The following is a 21,092-nucleotide window of genomic DNA, read 5'->3' as shown; positions in this document are numbered from 1 at the left end:
AAAACAAGCTCGGATTAAGGTCTGAAACAGCGGCAGTGAATGGAATGAGGCAGTACATTGATCACGCTAACTTACATATGCGTCAAACTACGTGCCCTCATGCTGTCGGGCCGCGCATACGCTGGCAGGCCGCAGAGGCATTGTCAGGCTGTGCAGGACCGCGCCTATCAGCGGGCAGGTGCACACACTAACAGCATTGCCTGCCGGAAGCATGAGCACGTTGAGGCTGCATAGAATGCTGGTTTGACAGCATGGGCGCACAGACTATGAGTTGCCCTGGCCTGATGATTGGCCCTACGCTCGAGCTCCATAGTCTCTGTGGACGTAGGAGGGAAAGCAACCTTGGGCAACAAACGTGACGTGCCCAAGAAGCACTGGACATGCGCCACGCCAGCATACACCCAGGCTGCTGTCCTACAGGGCTGGGGCCAGGGCAGAGCCAAAAGCGCACAAGGCCACGGGCCGAGCAGTCTTGCAGTCTTGCAGATTTGGTCGACGGCTGCCAGGGAGCCGCGGGCCGGCGGTATGAGGGTCAGGAGCACACGTGACGGAACGAGGTGACCGACGGACACACGCTCACGGGAGTTCTTAGACTCATCGCAGCACGCGCGTGCGGGAAGCAGTGGCACGATAGCCACCCGGTGACTTCAACATAGCAATGTATGCGCGGCAAGTGCGCTCTGCACCTCTGGGATACAGGGCCGCAGCCAGTTTGCGGACGGTTGCAGCTCCGACGGCTGGCGGCACACCGCACCGCTTGTCATAGCCTTGTAGATTCCAGGGCTCTCTCAGAGTCCGATGTATGCTTGCTCGTTTGGTCTTTTCGTTCGGCATTCTTGTCGCATACGTCCCTGCAGAGTGAGGTTCGCACGGGGACAGATGCCGGCGCTTGTGGGTTTGCTATGGCGATTGTCAGCATATGCAAGCAAGATTCTTCTCATGGAGGATTAAAGTGGGGCCGCGTTGGTGATAGTACTTGCGCGCACTCTCCTCAATGTCCATCATCGTCTTGCCATCGCAGAGTATAATGTTGCGCCACACCAGCGGCTAGCCGTCGACAGCGGCACTCGGTTGTCTGCAGGTATCCGAGGTCTGGCGGCCCTGTGTAGCATGCACGCGACAGCAAGAGATCGACGAGGGATGCCAGTCGGAGGCCATACTGGTCTCACTGCGGGCGTTTCGGATATCGAGAGTCTTGGGTTCACAGCAGAGGCACGGCGTAACAGCCGTGCTATTGTCTACTGCAGTGTGGTATTGCAAAGGCAGTTTGACAGCTCGGGTGTGCGCAAGAATAGTCTAGGTATCCATGTATTGGGCAACGTGGATGAGAGGTACGACCGAGCTTCGTACTAAGATTGAAACATGCGGTGTCGCCTGTCATTTCCACGCAGCGGTGACATGCATTCACTCCATTGGTTGCTCAAACCCCATTGAGCTTGCAAGAAGACCGCACTCAAGGAGCTACCGCAGTGAAAAGCAATCACTATTTCGTACCAGGAAAAAATGGGCTTGGAATATATAAGCATCGCGCCGACTCAGTCAGTTCTATTCATACATACTGACGTGCTGTGCATAGGATTGGAGTCCTACACGAAGGCGTCATTGAAGACCCTTGCAACGCTTCACCATCCGGGAATAGAGCATCTTATGCTGCCTGCTGGTATTGATTATCTCCCCAGAACATAGAGTAGGCCGTAGCCTCGCCTTGTTACTTCCGATAGTAGATCTGCAACATCCGTTAGCAAAGATAACGTCATACTCGCACACAATGGCACCCACCTTCTTGAACTGAAAATGCAGTTGAAGAATTCCCTTGTCAAAGCTGCTTCTAAATCCTCTCTCCCTTTTGGCGCTGTAGTCCCATTCGCGGTCGACAATCCTGAAAGCAACATCTTCGTACGGGGCGCCCGCCACAAAGCGAATGACGCAAGTGTCATCTTCGCCAGCCTTCGCCATGACTTCTCCTCGCCTTCTACCGCCCTCTCTCTCGATTTTGTAGGTTGGCGCGCGCGTCTTGTCCACAAGGTCAGGGTAGAGGATGTTGAATTTGTAGCCCTGGACAACTTTCGGCGGAGGATTGTCATGGTCGTAATGCGTTTGGTTGTATTTGTTCCATTCGTAGCCAAGAATGCTGCGATTGAAGTATTGTGGTTTGCGGGCGCGTACGTCTGCCGGCCAAGTGTGCTTGTTTTTAGTCTCGACGGGAACTTCGGTAGTGAGTAGCTCCTCATTGTCGCTAAGGCCACGGGCGACTTCACGGTCAAAGATGGCGGAAGTCTTCGTATCCAGTGGCTCTCCGGTGCGTTGACGCTTCGAAGATGGCTCGGTGTTTTCTGAACCATGCCCTCGCTTGCGACCAGGAACATACCCGAGGCTCAACACCTTCCGCCGGTCGTCGACAAGTCGCTGCGAGAATTCTTTGGCGGTGACAGATTCAAGAGACTTGTCTTCCGGGCGCAAACGCAAAAGCGGCTCGGGATCCAAAGAATGTCTCTCGTGGTCATCCGCATTTGCCACGCCTGATTGGACCGATGTGGTGAGTTGGTCGCTCGCTTGCAGACCAATACGCAACTTAGCGTCTAATCGTGTTTTCAGCGCATCAGCTTCTGCTGCTTGCTGCTTGCGTAAACCGCCCAGGCGAGACTGCAATATCGATTGCGTTATCTTGCGAAGGTTGGCCTTCGCCTTGTAGATGAGCAAGCTTTGGAGCAAGTGCTCCCAATAGTCGGTATCGATTGGCTCGTTAGACGACAGCTTCGACCGAATCTGACCCTCCAGCTTCTGTAGCTCCGGCAAAGTCTTGGGCGCCAGAAGCTTGTCTATGTTACCAGCCACGGAGGAAACGCCGCGGGCGGAGGATTGCGCCGACTTGTAGTGCTTCCGACGCTCTTGGCAAATCGTTTTCATCATCTAATCGCCTGTCAGCATTAGTGGACGACAGCACACGGGGACGCGAGTTCGGCCTTACATTCCAATAATCAAGATTGCTCCTGCTCCCCTCCAGCGTAATGTAGGTGTCGACGCCCTTCTCAAGCTCAGCCAGCTGCTCCTCATCCAAACCCTCAAAAACACCCTCCGGATCCAGCGAGTCGACGTCCCCATCCTCCAGCTCGTCGTCCAGTGGATTTCCATCCGGGTCCACCAGCGCAAGAGTCACAGCAAGCCAATCGATCGGCTGTGCGCGCCCACTCTTCGCACGTATGGCAGCCTTCTTCTTAGCTTGCTGTAGCACGAAGCGGTCCTCATCAGCGACCCAGGCTGCCTCTTGCGCTTCGGCCGCAGGGCGCTTGGCTGGAATCGTTGGGCGCGGCGGCGGCATAGCTGCTGTGCGCGGAGCAGTCGGATGGCGGAGGTCTAGTGCTGTGAAACTTAGGGTCGCCACGCTCGAGGGATATCCGTGGTCGCCCTGGCGATTTTCGCAAGTGAAGGCTCTCGGCTATAGTTTATAAGATGGAAGATGGAACTCGAGGCGAGCAAACAAGTCGGCTGTCGGCAACGGCGCCCCAAGCGGGCGGCTCGGCGCGTCTCCGCTTCAAGTGCCGGACCGTGAAGTCAGATCGCTGCCTACATCAACTTGGACAAGACAGCAGTTTACCGAACAACAATCAGAGAGTCTGACTAGCATATGCGAGGCTCGTTAGCCATGGGAAGTTGGAGTAAGCTGCACCACAGCAGTGACGATCTCCCATCATTGCTTGTGAAAAGCTCCTTCAGCCGAGATGGCTACAGCGTCTATTTGACAGACCTCTCCCGTATTTGGATCGAGACGCTTGGTCGGGAGGAGATCGTTGCCCGAGCGAAGCGTTTGAGCTGTAGTATCGATCCGGAAGAAGACGACCAGCAATTTCAGATATTCCTAGACAAAATTGTCGAGGCACTTGAGCAGAAGCAAGGCACTTCGCTGAGTCTCTCTCCTTCCAGGAATAGCGAATTGAAACTGAGTCTAACGGCACCTCTTCCTGCGTCATTACCGACCTTCGATTGGGAGTTGATTTTGAAGAGAGCGGCTGATGAGTCTATCGGCCACGACCTCATATTCCCACTGCTGCACCGAGCCCATCAACTGAACCGAAATCTGGAAGCGTTGATCGCCGAACTGCAAGCCAAAGACAAGATCATCGCCAAGATCACCGACCGACTTGAGACTTCTGGACACGATTTGACCGCCGTGTTTCCTGGCGTTGCGAATGTCCGGCTCTCGCGCAAGAAGTCTCAGCAGGAACAGTTGGCCCGCCATGTCAGAGGGCTGGGAAGGTTCGACGAAGCGGCCTTCAAGGCGCAGGTGGCTCAAAGTGAAGATGGCGACGGATTGTCATCGGAGTCCCTGAATGCCATCTTTGCTTCTTTACCTGCGCCGTCGAAAGATACTAAGAACCAGCATTTTTCTGCAGACTGGTGGCGTGAAATACCGCCTGGGCAGTATGTTGACCTGAACCCTGCTGAAGACGTCGAAATGACTGGGAACGGTCAAGCTGGCCCAGAAGGTCTTGAAGATCACGAAGGAGACATAACAATGGAAGACGATTTCCAGAGGCAGGCGACTCCACCACGGTTACGCAATGAACGTCCACCGGAGAAGACCGACAACTATGTCAGCGAAGACGACGATGCACCAAAGCCTCCATCCATGAGGAATGAGTCCCAGCAGAAGACGAACAATAAACCACCTTCACCAAGTCCTCAACCTGAATCACTAGTGAATCATGAGGCAGACAACGACGATGACGACGACTCGACCGAAGACGAAGACGACCTTGACGGACCAGCCCAACCATCAAAACCTCAACGAAAGCCCTCCACCCCTCCGCCGCATGATCCTTCACCCAAAGACTCCCCACCCAAACCTCCCGTCAACAAACCCTCTCCTCCCCGCGCCTCCCGCGGCCCCTTCACCCACGAAGACGCCACAGACTCCGACAGCGACGACCTCGACGCACCCTCGCAACCCTCCCAAAACCCCTCTTCCTCCTCCCACCTCCCCACCCGCCACAAATCCCCCACTCCCAAACCAGCACCTACTCCCAAACAGAAACTCCACACCCTCGGCGGCGTCCGCTCTCACACAACATCCCCAGCTCCCCCAGCAGCAGAACCCCCAACCTCCTCCTCCCCCACCGAACCAGCACCCGCCCAAAACCCAAGCAAACCAAAACCAAACCCCAAACCCAAACTCGGCACGATCGGCGGCCGCAAACCCACGCCCCAGCCGCAGCCGCAGCCCTCTCCAGAACCGCCTTCCTCCCCTCCCTTACCCTCGCCCTCGAAGCCCAAGCCAAAAGCCAAAAGCAAACAGCTCGGCACGATCGGCGGCAAACGCGCAGCCAGCTCTTCCTCCAGGGCTGCGTCGAAGGAGCCGACACCTCCTCCTCCTCCCCCGGCTCGCAAACCGCGAATGGAGAAGAAGGTTCCCCCCGACTCGAGGCCGGAAATCGGCTCGAAAGCTGCGGAGGAGCGGGCGGATGCGAAGCGGAAGGCGCTGGAGAGGGAGTTGGAGGCGAAGGCTAGGGCTGGGGGGAGGAAGAGGAGGAGGTTTTAGGGTGGGGAGGTCTTTGGGGCTGGGTGTGGGTGGGAGGTGAGGTGAGGTGTAGGCGGGAGGGCACGTGATGGGTGTGGCTGGGAAAAGTACGGAGATGTGTACGTTGGGCGGAGGGAGATTGGAGGGTGGGATGGCGCTGTCGAGGTCAATGCATAATTGTGCAGAAGGTTCACGTGATGGGGGACTGAGTAGGAAGTAAAAGACGATGATTTTGTGAATGTCGTAACACTTGGCTTCATTCAAATGGAGCTATGTAGTTTCCGAGAAAGAAAAAAACCTCTCGTAACACCCATATTCCACAAACTCTTTTTATTTTTCTTTTTTTACTTTCAGCCGGGGTATATTCATCACAGCTGTTGGGTCATAACCATTCCCATCACACGCTCATCAAGAGGCGAATTGATTTACCTGACGGTGTAGCCACCGTCGATGAGGAGGTCGGCACCGGTGGTGTAGGTGGAGGCGTCGGAGGCGAAGTAGACGTAGGCGCCCTTGAGCTCCTTGGCGAGGCCGTCGCGGCCGAGGGGGATCATGGAGTGCCAGAGCTGCTGGGTCTCCTTGGGGACGAAGTCGGACAGGCCGGTGTCGATGTAGCCGGGGGAGATGGAGTTGACGCGGGCGAAGTCGCGCCACTCGTTGGCGAGCGAGCGGGCCATGTGGATGCAGCCGGCCTTGGCGACGTTGTAGGAGGTCTGCTCCTGCGGGAAGTTGGCGATGTGGCCGGACATGGAGGCGGTGATGACGAGGGAGCCGCTGCCGCGCTCCTTGAAGTGGTGGCCGACGGCCTTGGCGCAGTGGAAGGTGCCGTTCAGGTCGATCTGGACGACGTGGTTCCAGGCCTCGACGGAGCCGTCGAGCACGCCGGCGTCAGCGGTGGCGCCGGCGTTGGCGATGAAGGCGTCGATCTGGCCGAAGTCGGCGACGACGTCCTTGACGAGCTGCTCGCAGGACTCGTACTTGTCGACCTGGCACTTGTAGGCCTTGGCCTTGACGCCGTAGGTCTTCTGGAGGTCCTCGACATTCTGCTCGGCGCCCTGGGCGCGGGAGGCGTAGGTGATGGCGACGGTGGCGCCCATCTCAGCGCAGCCGCGGGCGGCCTCGATACCCATGCCCTTGGGGCCGGAAGCGCCGGTGACGACGACGACCTTGCCCTTCATGGACATCTGGTCCAAGAGGGACTCGTGCTTGGTAGCTTGCTGGCCAGGCATCTTGTGTGGTTGTGGTTGGTGTTGTTGTTGTTGTTGTTGTTGTTGTTGTGGTGTGGTGTGGTTTGAGATGGAGTGCAGACGTGAGGCTGCCGAGGTGGACGTGGTTGCGGTGGGTGCAAGGGATTAGTTGACGGGGAGTGGTATATGTGAAGAGAAGAGAGAGGAGAGGGAAGGGCGGGGACGGAAAGGTTTATGAATGCAGGCGGCTGATGGAGCATCGAGGTCATCGAGGGCGAGCTGTGCCCCTCGTCCCAGCGCACGGCGGGCGGCGGGCAGGGCGAAAGCATCCCATCACCAGACATCATTGAGCCCCACCACGATGGCCACGCCCACGCCCGGGCTTACTGATCGCGATCACTGGTTGCTGGGCAGGCAGGGCCCGGATGACCGATGCGTTATTATGTGACGGGTTGCAATTGAGGTGAAGGCTAAGGTATTGCTCTGCGGGCGCCGCGCCCTCAACCGTCGCACACGCAAGGATCAGGTCAGCACCGGGCGTGAGAAAAAAGCAGAGCGGCGCGCTGTGATCGGCAGCGTGCGGGACAGCATTGCATGTCGCAGGTCGCAGGTCGCAGGTCGCGGGCGCCTCTCGCCAATGGCTCCGGTAAGGTACCTTGCCCTCGCAGGCGCTGCGGGCTGCCCCTCCATCGCCCAAACACGAAGATGGCAGCACCGCCAGCTTCAGCTGCCCACGCGCGCACGATCCGCCGCACGATGGGGCGCAACGTCATTGATGCCGCGGGGTTCCAGCCAGGCTGGCGCCCGCGAGAGGCACAACAGGCACACGAGGCTTCGCGCCGCCGGCCGTTGCTCGGTGGCAGCAGCAAGTAGCGTGGCGACGGCGCTCTCGGCCCAGCGAGTCCTCCATCAACATGATGAAGCCGGCTGTCATCGTGCAAAAGTGCTACAATCGCATCTCCACCGCACGTCGCTGTGGATCTGACGTTGAGGCCCGCCTACCAGCCTGCCACGCCTGCCCGCGCGATCTGTCGAGATGCCGGTGGAAAAGCCCAGCTGCTGACTGCATTTGCATTTGCATTTGCATTTGCATTCGCATTTGCATTTCCGCCTGCGGTGCTCTGCTGCGTGCTGCATGCAGTCTGGTCCCGCCGGCACCGTCGACAGAGTTCGTGGTAGGCCGGGGGGCGGGATGCAGCTCGTTGCTGTGCTGTCTCCTCTACAGCATGATGTGGCGCTATTCGCGCATGGGGAGTTGGGGTGGCTCGCGCGTCTAGACTCTGGGGCCGCGGTGGCATTATAGGCATTGATCGAAAGCCGAAGAAGAACACGTAGCCGATGTCCTGAGCGATATACATAACACCTGTGATCTTCACGGCTCGACTGTGCCGGTGGGCTGCCTTATACCGTCGGCTTGTGGACGACGTGGTCGGGATTATTATTCGTCCACCTCGGATGCCCGTGATCACGTGCATCGCACGCCCTCAGGCGAGGCGCAAAGAACAAGCGACTCGTCACATCTTGCAAAAAAGCATACGATGAAAGAAAAGCATACAACAAATGATTCCGATAGCCAGTCACTCCCAGTCGCGTGCCCGTGGAATCTCTGAACCTTGCCAAGGACGTACCTCTAGTAGCTCCATTGGCGAATCCTAGCCAGCGTAGTTCACACTGGGCTGGCTTGGCCAGCTTCACGAAAGAGACCACTGTTCTCTACGTCGATTTGCACATTAGTAGTCGATACAGATATACAAATCTAGGCCTGATATTCGATTTCCGAGAAGGTCTCTCTCTCTCTTTCTCTCTCTCCCAACGAGCACCTCGACATCCATCCACCCACGATGTTCCACGCCCCCTCCCTCCTCGCAGGCCTCACAACCTGCATCGCTCTCAAAGCCTACCGCATCGTCTCAACCGACATCGCAAAGACCCTCTGTCAAGTCCTCGCCTGCGCCGTGTAAGACCCCCAAAAAGAAAAAAAAAACAATCTCTCAGCCTTCCACACGAAACCCCAAAGTACTAACAAACAAACTCCCAGCACGCTCTCCCGCCTCTCCACGCCCATCGCCCTCATCTTCTCCATGACGCTGCTGTCCGCGACGCAGCTCTACTCCGGCTGGACGGCGCTGTCGCGCTCCGACGCGCCGCTCGTGCTGGGCGCCGAGCTGGCCGTCGCGCAGATGGCCGTCTTCACGCTCGGCGCCTTCCTCAGCATGGTGCTCAAGTGGCCGGAGCAGCCGGGCTGGTACCCGGGGCTGGAGTGGCAGGTGCCGGGTTTCGGGGCGCTGGCGCTGGCGTCGCTGGGCGTGTTGAGGGGGAGGAGGTGTGAGGGGCGGGCGGTGGGGTTTACGGGGGTGTTGTTTGGGGTTGCTGCGGCGTGAGTTGACTTATCTCTTTTTTTTCTCTTTTTGGTTGGTGTGGATTAGGTTGGGATCTGTTGTTGCTGACGAACTGGTGTTGTAGGATGATGCCGCGGACGCCGATGCATTGGGCGGTGCTCAATGCTGTTGCTGCTGGGTTGCCGGTGGGGTATCTGCTTTCGCCTTTGTTGACGAGTGCGTGATCTTGCAGCGGTGTTGAGGGATGTGCCCTCATTTACAGCTCACGTGACCTACAAGCACTCGTGGAATTTATAGACATACACGGCTGCAATCATGAGATATCGCACATTACTGGTTACCGTCTCCAGCTGCATGTCCAACAGAGAGAAGCCGACCTGATCTCGTCATGCTTTCAAAGGCAGCACACGCTTGCGAGCTTCGAGGTCAAGCCCAACAGCTTCATCAGCCTTCACGACGACCAGCGTGCTTTCCGTGTGGCATACAACGATGCGTTCCGTTCGAGACATCTCTGTACATTCCACGATGCGTGTTTCTGAACACACTTGTCTCAAGTCGGTGGCAATGCGCATCACATGACCTGTGATTAGCGGGTGGCGGCTGGCGCGGTCCTTGCGCGAAGCCCAAAGTTATACTTTTCGTAAAGACCAATAGCCAAGAAGCAATGCCTCCACACGGCTGGGTTGGTTGCGACGTCAACTGTGTGCACCAGCCAGCCATCCTCGCGCCGCGAGGCAATTGCAGTTCACCGCGTGAGGGAGGGTATATGTCTCCTTGTACGACCGTGAAGAATCGAACAGGCCTTCGGAGCTCTGTGAAACCAAAAACTGCAGGCCTGCGTATGACATAGGTACTAAGGTAGCAGCCAGACAGGTAAGACAGGCGCGGAAAGACGGGATGCCGGTGCCAGACACGAGCAGGGACGGAGTCAAATGTTCCAGAAATACCTCCGACGCCCGGCGGCCATTGGCTGGCGGGGACGTGCCAGGTGCCTAGCGCGAGGACAGCCGCGGCAGCCGAGAGCCTCGCCGCCCCTGTCTTGCGGGAGGCTCTTCAGGACTTCGATGCGCAGCACTGCCCTCACCACCTGCCCTCGCCGCGCTTCCCCAATCGTTTGCCGCCCAGCATTGCTATCTTTTCCTTTCCTTGCGAACACGCCTCACTGTCGTTTTTGCGCATATCCAACCGCGACCACCAACGCATCCCTCGAATTCCACGCCTCCGAACCGGCGTGTTTCATCTTCCAGGCCGCGTCAACACACCCGAAGCTCTTCGGAGCACCTGATTTATCGCCCGCCACCGTCGAGCCAGCTTCTGGCGTTCGACGCGCCTTACGGGACCACACTCGCTGAACGCGACCGATCCACCTCCGCCGGTCCGTCTACACCATGAAGAACACCCTCACCTACGCGGCCGCGCTGGTCGCCGCGTTCGCCCCGTTCGGCCTCGCCCAAGACTCGATTCCCAAGTGCGGCGACGGCAGCCAGTGTCCCGAAGATGCGCCCTGCTGCTCCCAGTACGGTCAGTGCGGTGTCGGCGCGTACTGCCTGGGCGGCTGCGACCCCAAGCACTCCTTCGACCTCCAGTCGTGCCTGCCGGCGCCCATCTGCAAGAGCCAGGACTTCAGCATGGACTCGCTCGACTCGCCGGGCGTGAGGTCGCAGTCGAGGTATCTGGGCAACGGCAGCGAGACCAACTGGGTCAGCTCGGGGCAGCCGGTGACGTACCAGGATAGTGTGCTTTTGACGATGGCGCCCAACACCGTCGGCACGCTGCTCATGAGCGCGCACTACGTCTGGTACGGCAAGATCAAGGCGTCGCTCAAGACGAGTCAGGGTGCTGGTGTTGTCACTGCGTTCATTCTCATGAGTGACATGAAGGATGAGATCGATTTCGAGTTCGTCGGCACGAACATGAAGACCGCGGAGACGAACTACTACTTCCAGGGCATCACCAACTGTAAGTGATTGCGACATCTTCCAAGTGGAGAGATTCGTACTAACATACACGCACAGACAACAACGGCGACGACATCGACGTCGACTCCGACACCCGCCAGAACTGGCACGAGTACGAGATCGACTGGAAGCCCGAGTCCATCCAGTGGAAGATCGACGGCAACACCGTGCGCACCCTCAACCGCGACGACACCTACAACGACACCACCAAGCAGCACAACTACCCCCAGACCCCCTCGCGCGTGCAGCTTTCCCTCTGGCCCGGCGGCCTGCCCAGCAACGGCGAGGGCACGATCGAGTGGGCCGGCGGCCTCGTCGACTGGGACAGCGAGTACATGCAGAACGGGTACTACTACGCGTCCGTCAAGGACATCTCCGTCGAATGCTACGACCCGCCGCACGGCGACAAGAACGGCAACAGCTACTACTACTCCTCCACCACCGGCACCGAAGACACCGTCGTGATCGGCGACAACAGCACCGTCATCGGCTCCATGCAGGCGACAGGCGACGACCCAGACAAGGGCAAGCCGCAGCCCAGCAGCGACTCCAAGAGCTCCTCGACCAGCTCCTCGACCAGCACCTCCACCGCGACCCCGCAGTCCGTCCCCGGCATGTCCGGCGGCGGCAACGCCGGCAACAGCGGCGGCTCGTCGTCCTCCGGCGACAGCGGCAGCGCCGGCAACAGCGGCGACACGAGCGGCAGCGCCAACGACAACACCGGCGTGCAGGGCGGCAACGGGCCCACGACCTTCGAGCAGGGCACGGGCTCCGACAGCGGCTCCTCCTCCTCCTCCGGCGGCTCGGCGGGCACCAGCCAGGCGAACCACGTCGTCGCCGGCAGCGCGGTGGCGCTCTTGGGCTTCTTCATCGCGGCGCTGATGCTTTGAGATCGGATAAGAGTTTAATGTGGAGGAGACGTGGGGGGAGGGTTCAATGATGAGATCTTTGGGGAACCATTATGCGCTGGAGTTTTGGGAGTGGGGATTTTTTTTCAATGTGAGGCAGTGTTTTTGTCTCAGCCGGGCCTGACCGTCACTTCTTTCTAAGCCTTTTTTTTTTTTCGTATCATGTGTGCATATCGCGGATTTCAGTCTTCGCAGGCAGGCCAGATAATGCTCAAAAATTTCACCTTCGATTTAATTCATCCATGTCCGCCATCAGGAGGATCTTTTGAGGTTCAGCAGCATGGTCGCAGAAAACTCGTTCGTAGGGATCAAGGCCGATGTCGAAACGCACATTTCCTGCAGTCGAGTTGTATTCGGAGCAGGCTCTGGGCTCATTTGACATCCAGAGCACCCAGCATACATTTCAAGGTGCACAGCGTGGCAGCACGATGCTCACATTGAGCTCTCGGAGCCAGCGCACGTGACAGCTTTCCTGGGCTTCACGCTTCGTGTCCAGCCTTCGATGAATTTCAAATATCACGGTCAAACGTTTACGACAATGCTTTTCGAAAGCCGCACGTCGATATCGATCAATGACGTGCCCCAATCATCCAGTGCTTAGGACGCATTGTACTTGTAACACTCGACGTTTGGCGGCCTCAAGTCAGCCGCGCACGTGACCTCGAATCCCGCATTCCCAGGCTTGGCTTGGCGCGGCCCCAATTCCGCGCCGCAAAGCCCACCGAGCGTTCGAAAAGAAGTGCGCGACGCCGACCACCTCGATCGAACCCGGCACGGACAGACAAATCAGCACTCCTCGAGCAAGCCAAACCCACCAAACCCACCTTCTTCACCAACCCCCCCAAAACTACCGTCAAAATGGAGAACGAGCGCGGCGAGCTTGTCGACCTGTAAGCGCATGCCCCGATCCCAGCCCCGAGGGACGCACACACGGCCGTGGCAGACCTGGCGGAGGCTCTTGAGAAGGAATTGAAGGACGAGCGCTGCACGTCTGCGCTTCGAGAGAAAGAGCCTCGCCAGTGTCCCGGCCAAAATACCCACGCCCATTCGCCCAAAGAACCACGAAAGAACAAACCCAGCTAACCTCCAACCTCTCCCGCCGACAGGTACGTCCCCCGCAAGTGCAGCGCGACCAACCGCATCATCAAGGCCAAGGACCACGGCAGCGTGCAGATCAGCATCGCCAAGGTCGACGAGAACGGCCGCTACACGGGCGAGAACCAGGTGTACGCGCTGTGCGGCTTCGTGCGCGCCATGGGCGAGAGCGACGACTGCATGAACCGCCTGACCCAGCGCGACGGCTACCTCAAGAACGTCTGGAACGCGAGCGGAAACTAGATTTTTGGGAAAGTGCTCTTTGTGGGATAGATTGTTCGAGGAAACGGGAGGGTATGGATGGAGATGGAGAGGGGTGCGAGAGGTATGTGGAATTGTGCTGTCTGCGTTTTTGGAATGGCCTGGTCCCTCTCTGGTGGTGGAGGTTGCGTGTGGAGGATGACGGGACAGGCCAATGCCATTGGGGTTTTGCGCATATTCGGAATGATCACGAATTCGAGGCTGACGATCAATGCCTCCAGGAGTTTTCGAGACGACTGGCGCTGATGTTTTGATGCGACGGGACATGACTACGGGCTGCGTGCTCAGCGCCGCCGGGGCTCGACTTCGATTGTTCGATCTTCTCGTAGCTCTGCCAAATCCACACAAAAGAATACCTACCGACTCCGAACCTCGTTGTCCCCAAGAAAATGTCCCATTGAAATACCTCTGTGCATTGGTGAAGCCCAATCTCCTGATTACTGCACTGCCTGTGATGACATGCCGCCCAAGGTTCATCCACTTACTCTCAATCACTCACTCAGCCGGCTGATGAAACGCCGCGAGCGCCCTGCCCAAATCCCACCCTCAGGCAGCCCAAGCGCGGGAACTCCCGCATCGCCCGCCTATATAAACGAGGCGTCGCCTAAGCCCACCCTCTCCTCCCTCCTGACACCACGGCCGCAAAATGGCCTCGCGTTCCGCCCTCGCCGGTTACGGCCGGCGCCAGGGCTCATGGGACATGCGAGTAAAGGTTCCGTGGGATCAGCCTCGCAGGCACCACCAGCGTGTCGCCGGGTCGGCAACGAACCGCGTTCGCTGGCTGTTTGCGAGGTCTGGTTCTGCGGTACGCGGCCAACAGCAATTCCGGTGATGGGTCCCCGGCGACGCGGTGTTCTGCGGCCTCGTGCTTCGGGATGTCGCTCGCCGTTGGCCTTGAGGTTGCCATCCCCAAAAGTTGTGATCGTCGAGGTTCATCGGTCGCGGTACAGATACGGGTGGTACATTTCAGATAGCTTTGTCTTGTTCTCTTGTGATGATTTCGTGATGGTGTGGGCTGTGAGGTGGCGGCGTTGTTGGTGTTGTTTGCTTGTGAGGGGTGTCGTGCGGCCGGTCGGTTTTGCGGCGCCGCGGGCGTGTTGAGGGAGCTGTAGGCATTGTTCGAGGAGGCTTGGAGGATGCTGAGATTGCCCTGGTCGTGCTCAGAGAGCTCATCATGTTGTTGGTGCCCGTGAGGTTGCGGTTGCGGTGCGAGGTAGGCGGCGAGGCACGCGGGGAGGAGGAGGGCGAGGTGACTCGGTGCGCCGCGGGCGTGTCGTGGGAGGCGTAGGGACCCGGTGAGGAGACCTGTATGACCCCTCGCTTGCCCTTCTCGAACAGTAGAGGCTCATCCTGATGAAGGTTCTCGCGACTCGATGCCACACGATCAGCGCGGTAGGCGTTGAGGCGCTCAGGGGTTGGCGGAGGAGGAGGCGGCCTCCGTCGACCATCAGAAACCGAGCGGCGCATCCTGACGACGATAGCCTCCTGGCTTTGAAAAGCCTCACAAAGGCCTCCACAGATAGTCCAGGCGCGTCGGGGCATTCCCCTCGTATTGTCGCCGCCTCGAGGCCGCGGGCGGCTCACCAAACAACAGTGTGTTTGGGAGAGCCCAACTCTGGGCCTCTACTGTTGCCCATCACGTAGCGCGTAAGGATGGAGAACTACTCCGTGACGATAGAGAAAGATCCTCATCATAGAACCTCTGGCAGCAGCACTGCCTCTCGCATACCAGAAGCACCTTCACTGACTCCTTCCCGATGCGGAATATGGCTTGGCGCAGGCCCGCTTAAGAGTGACTTCCGCTCACTGTTGACTGCCCTTTCCTCTCTCTCCACCCAACACGACAGCGAGGAAGCCGGTACCATGTGCCGGTACTCCTACGCCTACCACAGCGCCTGCCGGCACACCTCTGCGGTGCCGGCAGAGTACTGCGAGAAGGCAGGACCGGCAGTGGCGCCGGCCTCCTCGCCAGCCCTGCGTAAGTGCTTCCTCTTCTCTGCCCTCACTCTTCTGTTTACGAAGCGTGCAGTTATCTTCCGCGCGGTAGTGATTCACTAACATTTTATCAGGGAGATCGTCGTCGCTCCCAGCCCTCTTCGACGACAGCAAAGAGATGACCGGCTCGCCGCTCTCTCCATTCGGCGGTTTCCGCCAATGGATGACCGGCAGCACAACGGTGAGTCCATTTGTACGCGGTCGGACATCCATCTCGAGCACCGACTGACAGTTCGCGCAGACCGCCACCACCGCGCCGCAGCAGAGCAGGCCGCCCGTCCGTCGCCGCGAGGAAGGCATCCGCGGCACCGACGAGAGCGGCACTCTCCGGGATAGGTAAGCGGACCCTTCATCAGGTTTCACTCGCTCTCGTCGCTGACTTTTCCGCACAGCGAGGCCGTACTGCGGCACCTCATCGAGTCCAGCCGTAGCACGCAGGACCAGCACGTTGGCACAGACGGCCGCCGCATGACTTCATTGGGCTCGACAAGCGCGACCAGCGACACTGAGCAGCCGCTAAGGCCTGACGACTTCGATACTATCGAAGCGGAAATTGACACCATCAAGGCAGAGGTCCAGCACATGAGGGCCGCGCACCAGGGTCAGCAGCAAGGCGGGGAAGTCATTATGCAAGACGTGCCGGCAGAAGCAATCAGGCGCCACCGAGGCCACAGTCGCGCTGCAGCGAGCAAGATACCCACACCCGTTTCGTCCGCAGGCACCGCAACGCCAGGCATGCTCCAGAGTGATTCGCTGAGCAAGCTTTACGACGCTGCCGAGCACCTGCCAGGAGCAGGCTCGTCGCCAGCGGCAATGTTGCCAGGGTCAGGTGGCAAATCAGACAAGCCGAGTCCTCACTTCGCGCAGCCAACTCAAGCCGCAGCACGCCGTGCCGACGAAACCCTTCGCAGAGAGTCGCCACCAGTCAAGCCCAGCCCTGAGACCTCACCCGGCAAGTCGACCAAAGCGAAAGCGCCGAGCTTCGAGACAGATAAGCGTGCCGCGCAACGCCAACAGAAGCGTACTTCATTGCCAGAAGGCTGGATGTCGAGCCCGGAGCAGATCAGCTCCGCCGAAAAAGCCGTGGAGAAGAGGAGGCGACAAGAGATTCCTGAGGACATCGTACCAGCATCAGCAGCCCAGAGCCATCAGCCTGGCACGCCGCTGCGCAAGAAGACAAGCTCGTACATGTCACCGACCAAGGCCGTCCAGCATCGCAACGTCGCCACGCTTGGTGAAGGCTCTTCAAGCCGCAGCCCGCCTCGCATCAAAGCACGCGACCTCACCATCAACACGGCATTGGCATCGTCATCAAAGATGATCCGACGCTCATTGAACTCGCCACTTCACTCAGGCACCAAGTCAAGCGGCAAGTCAAGCAGCGATGATACATTCCTCTCGGCCAAGTCGCATCCCAGCTCCAAAAGCTCAGGCACAAGGTCAAGCAGCGATGATGTCTTCCTCTCGCCGAAGTCGAATCTCAGCTCCAACGCGTCGTCCAGGGGAGAGCAAAACTCTAAGAACAGGATGTCCAGACCACAGAGCCCGACCGCCAGCTCTCCGATGAAGCTGCCGTTGCCTCTCCCTGAGGTGGCCAACACTACCATAGCTCCGAGTGCGCCGAGCCAGGACTTACTAAACCCCATCAAAGCGAAGCTCGAGAAAGAAGACTTGCTTAGACGTACGTCGACACCGGATTCGGCTTCTTCGCCATCTCGCAGAGGCAGCCGCAGCGATATCTTGAGGCCAGTCTTCGCTCGTTTGAACAGAGGGAGTGAACCTGGTTCCCAAGCTGTTTCGCCATTGCTAGGGCCCACTCAGATGAACGACGAAAGGCTTCGCTCAGGAAGACAGTCCAGGACCCAAGATCGAGACAATCAGCCATTGTTGCGATTGATCACTGGCCTACGTGGCCAAAGCTCTGCAGAGATCGGGAGAGCCTTGTCCGCAAGACAGCAAAGCAATCCTACTTCGCCAGTCATCAGGTCCCCGCTAATTTTGCAAGCTTCGGACCCGGCGATACTGTATGAGCGCCGAAAGCCATCCGACAATGCTCGCCCAAAGCATCAAGATCCCGCGATCGTCTACCAGGGCCGCAAGCCAAGTGGCAGTGTCCTCACAGAGCAAGACCCAGCCATCATCTTCAGCAGCGGACCGATTGAGGCTGCTCCAGCCATGGAAACTGCAGCGTCAAGGACCGAGTACAGTTCGAGCTCCCTGCGTGCAACGGCCACAGACTTTGTGCCTCTCTTTTTGCCTACCGTGGTGCCGATGTCTGGCCGCGGGGCGCATGGACCCGTATCCCATGACGGATTGATGTGGTACCTACCAAGCTTTGGCCAGGACCTTCCCAGCGACGCTGCCTGGCACGATACGCACGCTGGAATTGACGACGATAACCATGTCGTGTACAAAGGCTGGACCTACATGGGGCCAGAGGAATATGATCCTTACACCGGGCAAGTGAACGCCACCAGATTCCAGAGCGCCGCAGGGGAACCCGTGTACGCGGGCAGGACCGATGAGACTCCTGTTTTGTCTCCCACGTCGGAAGATACTTCTCCGCCAGGATCCATGAAGACCCATGAGCGCGGCGCAGCACGCTGGACCATCACTGGCAAAGGCCGCCGCGCATACCTCTGGACCGGTAGAGACGGCCTAGAGATCGGCTTCAAGGGCCACGGCCCAGACGCCGAGCACGATCCCAACAGCCCTGTCTTGTACCGCAACCATCGCACGAAGACCAAGACCTTCCATATGCAGGCGGCAAGCTTCCCGCGCACCCATACTTCCGGATCACCCGTCCCGCCGAAGGCTCCGAAGCTGATGCGCGAGCATGCTGAGAGGATGGGGTTTGCCAAGGTGCCTTGTCCCGATTACGCTTGGAAGGGAAAGTACGATTGTCTTCCCACTCTCGTCCCGGTGGCTGGTCTCTGCGACTGCTGCAAAGAAGGCGACAACACTCTTCACCGCATTGGCGGCGGAATCGAATTGATCTCCCAGCAGTGAGAAGGTACCAGGACTCTCTCTCATTCCGAACTTGACGAACCAAAGAGGAGGTCTCCCGGAATTGGCGCATGCTTGGTTTGGCATAGCTTGCGCTTGGATGTGCGTGGTCGAGCGCTGCGCTTCACAGCCGGTCCCTCTCTCTTGCTCCCTCTCTTACTAACCAGTGGCATGATTTTGTTTCCTTTCTTGATTGTAATCACCAGCGCATGCGCAGCAGCTGCCTTCGGGCCAATTACTCCAAAGCCGCATAGCGTTTTTCTACACCACGCCGCAGAGCGTTGCAATTGCAGGACAGCTTCACAGCAGGTAGTCCTTGCAGGTCATAGCGTCATGAATTGATTTTCCAGATCCAGTCCAGGTCCAGATCCAAGTCCCTGTCCAGGTCCAGTCCTTTAGTGAGTTATTCAGGAGCAAGTGCATCCTTGTGATTTTGCTCGCCGATGCAGAGCTCCTGTGCTTCGAGCGTATGTGCTTCATGATGACGACCGCTATGGTTTATCCAGATAGCCGTCGCTACTGGCGGACTCATGCTGCTGACGGAGATGGCGTCACGTGACTGTTACGGCTTTGGAAGCATGCAGATGTCGGAGGTCGAAGGGAGCGGGAATAAGCACTTCGGCGCTCTCCAGCCATGTCAACTGCATTCATGCCGGAAAAACCTTACTGGATGGGTGGCAGCTATCCAGTGGCGACTTCGTAGAAAGATGTCGCTCTGGCTCAGCCAGCGCAAGGCGCAGTGCGAAAAACGCAGAGTGCGATATCCTGGTCACGCCACACCGTCATTCGTGGTGAATTGCAGTCGATCAATCAGTAGTGTTTTAATGGTCGCAAGGTCGAAGATTCCTTTCGGGCGATGGTGGCATGCCGCGTTGTGACACAGAATGTGCTCGACGGGCGGGCGTTCTTCGTCGATGGGCAACGAGGTGCGTCGATGATCAGTGGCGCTTTCGCATTCCGCGATGGTTAAATGGCAGCTTTGTCTTCATCATGCGATGGGTTTGTCCCATTCAACCAGGTGGGCATACGTAGGGAGCCATGCTCAGTGGCGCATGTCTTGAAAGAGAGCCCACGAGGACCAGGCGTGGCAGCCAGGCCCGCGAGCGATAGTTTGTCGGTGATGCGATGAGTCGCTCCATGTTCGAAGTGATCACCAAACTGTGATGATCCCGGGCGCAGCGAGATACAATGCGGATGGTACTTTGATGGGCGGTGGCGCGCCGATGTGTGAAGATGTCGACGAAGCGAAGTTGGTGATGGACAGCGGGGTGAGGTTGATCAAGGCGTGAGGCTTGGCTTGATCGGCCCATTGATGGGAACACAAACAGCGCTCATAGGCAATACCTGACACTGGGACTGCGCTATAATGGCTGTCTTCCATCGTTGTCAACAATTGGTCATTGCAGAACACCTAATGATGGGGTTCTCTGGCCGCGAAAGCGCGCCGCATACTGTTCATTTCCAGGCCCGGAGATTATCAATTGCTTTTGGAGACTCAACTGCGACTAGTTGATTGAAGTAAACGTTCTCACGTACCACGACTATCTGATTTACAGCTTATTTGGAAACAAAGGCGCCGTCCTACCACCTCTGAACAGATCCAGCATCTCAGCCCCCATCCACACCTTCCTATTCCTCGCGATACCCTCCTCCAGATCCGCCACCTTGCCAGCCTGCACGAGCATACCCTTCCCGTTTGCGCCCATGCCTTGGTTGAACAGCCAAGCGACTGTTGTTGCTACCTCACCAGGATCGTTGATTGGGACACCGTGAGCACGCATCCGCTTCGCCCAGTCTGCAAGCGATTCGCTGGGATCGCGGCCGGCGATGATGTCTGTGAGGGTGATGCCTGGTGCTACGACGGACACGGCGATATCGAGGGTTGCAGTGTCGTTCTTGAGGGCTCGCATGAGGCCGACAATGGCTGGAAGCCTCTGTTAGCATGGATACGGCACGCCAAGGTATTCGCCATCAGCCCTTGAAAACAGCAAAAGAAGCATCCAAGGAAGGGTTGAGCTGCCTACAAGGACGGCTAGAAACAAACGGAGTCGAGAAGGAAGAGCATACCATGTTTAGCAGCACTGTACAGCGGCGCACCAGCACTCGCCAGGTAACCCGCCAAACTAGCCACCATCACCACATTGCCGCCCTTCTTGCCATCTTTCCTGTGCCTCATGTAGTACACCGCAAGCTTGAGTGTGTCGTTGGCCGCAGAGAGATCCACGTCGTAGACCCTCCTGTCGGGCTCCTTCAGCTTGCCGTTGGAGTCCAGCTCATCCTTGAAGAACTGGTCCTTGTACTCGCCAATACCGGCGTTGACGAAGACATTGTCGAGAGCGCCGAAGTGCTTCACACCAGCTTCGAAAGCGTCGCGTTGGCTGGCCCAGTCGGTGATATCACACTGCAACGAGAGCACACGGTCTGAGTCAATGAAAGCCTTGGGGGCTTGGTCGGCTTTGGGTTTCTGGCGATCCAGCAAGATGAGTTTGTTGGTCGGTGAGAGTTCGTGGAGCAGCAGAGCCGTTTGGAGACCGATGCCTGCGGCGCCACCTGTGATCAGGGTGACGCTGCCGGCTGGCCCTTTGAGGTCAGATCGCGAGATGGTGAAAGCTTTTGGGGACGCCATTGTGTGTAAAAGTCCCTTGGGAGAGTGTTTCGCAGATGCCGATATGATATTTGTAGCTCTCGATTGAGCCTAGGCACTTCGGGAGCTCCGTGAGACAACCGCGGCTGCTGGAAGCTCTCGCGTGCGGGGAGTGGAGGGATGTGGAGACGGCTGGAGAACAACCGAGCCGAGCAGGATGGTCCAACATGATGCCGATCAAGCT

General features: G+C 58.2%; 6 protein-coding genes across 6 annotated transcripts; 3 read left to right on the top strand and 3 right to left on the bottom strand.

Annotated features, from left to right (window-relative positions):
• Nucleotides 1-1,280: 1,280 nt before the first annotated feature.
• WHR41_06098 (uncharacterized protein) lies at nt 1,281-3,444 on the bottom strand. Its single transcript, XM_069374703.1, has 4 exons — nt 2,969-3,444; nt 1,780-2,910; nt 1,560-1,726; nt 1,281-1,508 (listed from the first exon to the last, which is right to left on the bottom strand). Exons 1-3 carry the CDS (start codon nt 3,317-3,319, stop codon nt 1,709-1,711), a joined length of 1,500 nt encoding a protein of 499 aa, XP_069228733.1. The 5' UTR covers nt 3,320-3,444; the 3' UTR covers nt 1,281-1,508; nt 1,560-1,708.
• A 199-nt stretch (nt 3,445-3,643) lies between these two features.
• On the top strand, nt 3,644-5,536 carry WHR41_06097 (uncharacterized protein; the record flags this gene model as incomplete). Its single annotated transcript, XM_069374702.1, has 1 exon — nt 3,644-5,536. The coding sequence occupies one exon, from the start codon at nt 3,644-3,646 to the stop codon at nt 5,534-5,536; it is 1,893 nt and encodes a 630-aa protein (XP_069228738.1).
• A 404-nt stretch (nt 5,537-5,940) lies between these two features.
• Nucleotides 5,941-6,744, bottom strand: lxr1 (NADP-dependent mannitol dehydrogenase; the record flags this gene model as incomplete). The annotated part of the gene is made up of 1 exon (XM_069374701.1): nt 5,941-6,744. The coding sequence occupies one exon, from the start codon at nt 6,742-6,744 to the stop codon at nt 5,941-5,943; it is 804 nt and encodes a 267-aa protein (XP_069228739.1).
• Nucleotides 6,745-10,114: 3,370 nt separating this feature from the next.
• On the top strand, nt 10,115-12,060 carry WHR41_06095 (uncharacterized protein). The gene is made up of 2 exons (XM_069374700.1): nt 10,115-11,000; nt 11,057-12,060. Exons 1-2 carry the CDS (start codon nt 10,430-10,432, stop codon nt 11,887-11,889), a joined length of 1,404 nt encoding a protein of 467 aa, XP_069228740.1. The 5' UTR covers nt 10,115-10,429; the 3' UTR covers nt 11,890-12,060.
• A 561-nt stretch (nt 12,061-12,621) lies between these two features.
• Nucleotides 12,622-13,653, top strand: rps21 (40S ribosomal protein eS21). Its single transcript, XM_069374699.1, has 3 exons — nt 12,622-12,797; nt 13,014-13,327; nt 13,485-13,653. The coding sequence occupies exons 1-2, from the start codon at nt 12,766-12,768 to the stop codon at nt 13,243-13,245; spliced, it is 264 nt and encodes an 87-aa protein (XP_069228741.1). The 5' UTR covers nt 12,622-12,765; the 3' UTR covers nt 13,246-13,327; nt 13,485-13,653.
• A 6,120-nt stretch (nt 13,654-19,773) lies between these two features.
• On the bottom strand, nt 19,774-20,950 carry WHR41_06093 (uncharacterized protein). The gene is made up of 2 exons (XM_069374698.1): nt 20,332-20,950; nt 19,774-20,188 (listed from the first exon to the last, which is right to left on the bottom strand). The coding sequence occupies exons 1-2, from the start codon at nt 20,888-20,890 to the stop codon at nt 19,815-19,817; spliced, it is 933 nt and encodes a 310-aa protein (XP_069228734.1). The 5' UTR covers nt 20,891-20,950; the 3' UTR covers nt 19,774-19,814.
• Between the last annotated feature and the right edge of the window lie 142 nt (nt 20,951-21,092).

Source organism: Cladosporium halotolerans (assembly GCF_011745625.1).
Source record: "Cladosporium halotolerans strain TM138-S3 chromosome Unknown Sca18, whole genome shotgun sequence".
Classification (NCBI taxonomy): Eukaryota; Fungi; Ascomycota; class Dothideomycetes; order Cladosporiales; family Cladosporiaceae; genus Cladosporium; species Cladosporium halotolerans.
This window is presented reverse-complemented; position numbering and strand designations above follow the sequence as displayed.

Bases quoted from the DNA above. Each gene is read 5' to 3' on its own strand.
- WHR41_06098 (XM_069374703.1), bottom strand. From the start codon at position 3,319: ATGCCGCCGCCGCGCCCAACGATTCCAGCCAAGCGCCCTGCGGCCGAA. The intron at 2,911-2,968 runs GTAAGGCCGAAC...ACAGGCGATTAG, and splicing joins GCAATCTTGATTATTGGAAT to ATGATGAAAACGATTTGCCA.
- WHR41_06095 (XM_069374700.1), top strand. From the start codon at position 10,430: ATGAAGAACACCCTCACCTACGCGGCCGCGCTGGTCGCCGCGTTCGCC. The intron at 11,001-11,056 runs GTAAGTGATTGC...ATACACGCACAG, and splicing joins CTTCCAGGGCATCACCAACT to ACAACAACGGCGACGACATC.
- rps21 (XM_069374699.1), top strand. From the start codon at position 12,766: ATGGAGAACGAGCGCGGCGAGCTTGTCGACCT. The intron at 12,798-13,013 runs GTAAGCGCATGC...TCCCGCCGACAG, and splicing joins CGCGGCGAGCTTGTCGACCT to GTACGTCCCCCGCAAGTGCA.
- WHR41_06093 (XM_069374698.1), bottom strand. From the start codon at position 20,890: ATGGCGTCCCCAAAAGCTTTCACCATCTCGCGATCTGACCTCAAAGGG. The intron at 20,189-20,331 runs GTATGCTCTTCC...AGAGGCTTCCAG, and splicing joins GTACAGTGCTGCTAAACATG to CCATTGTCGGCCTCATGCGA.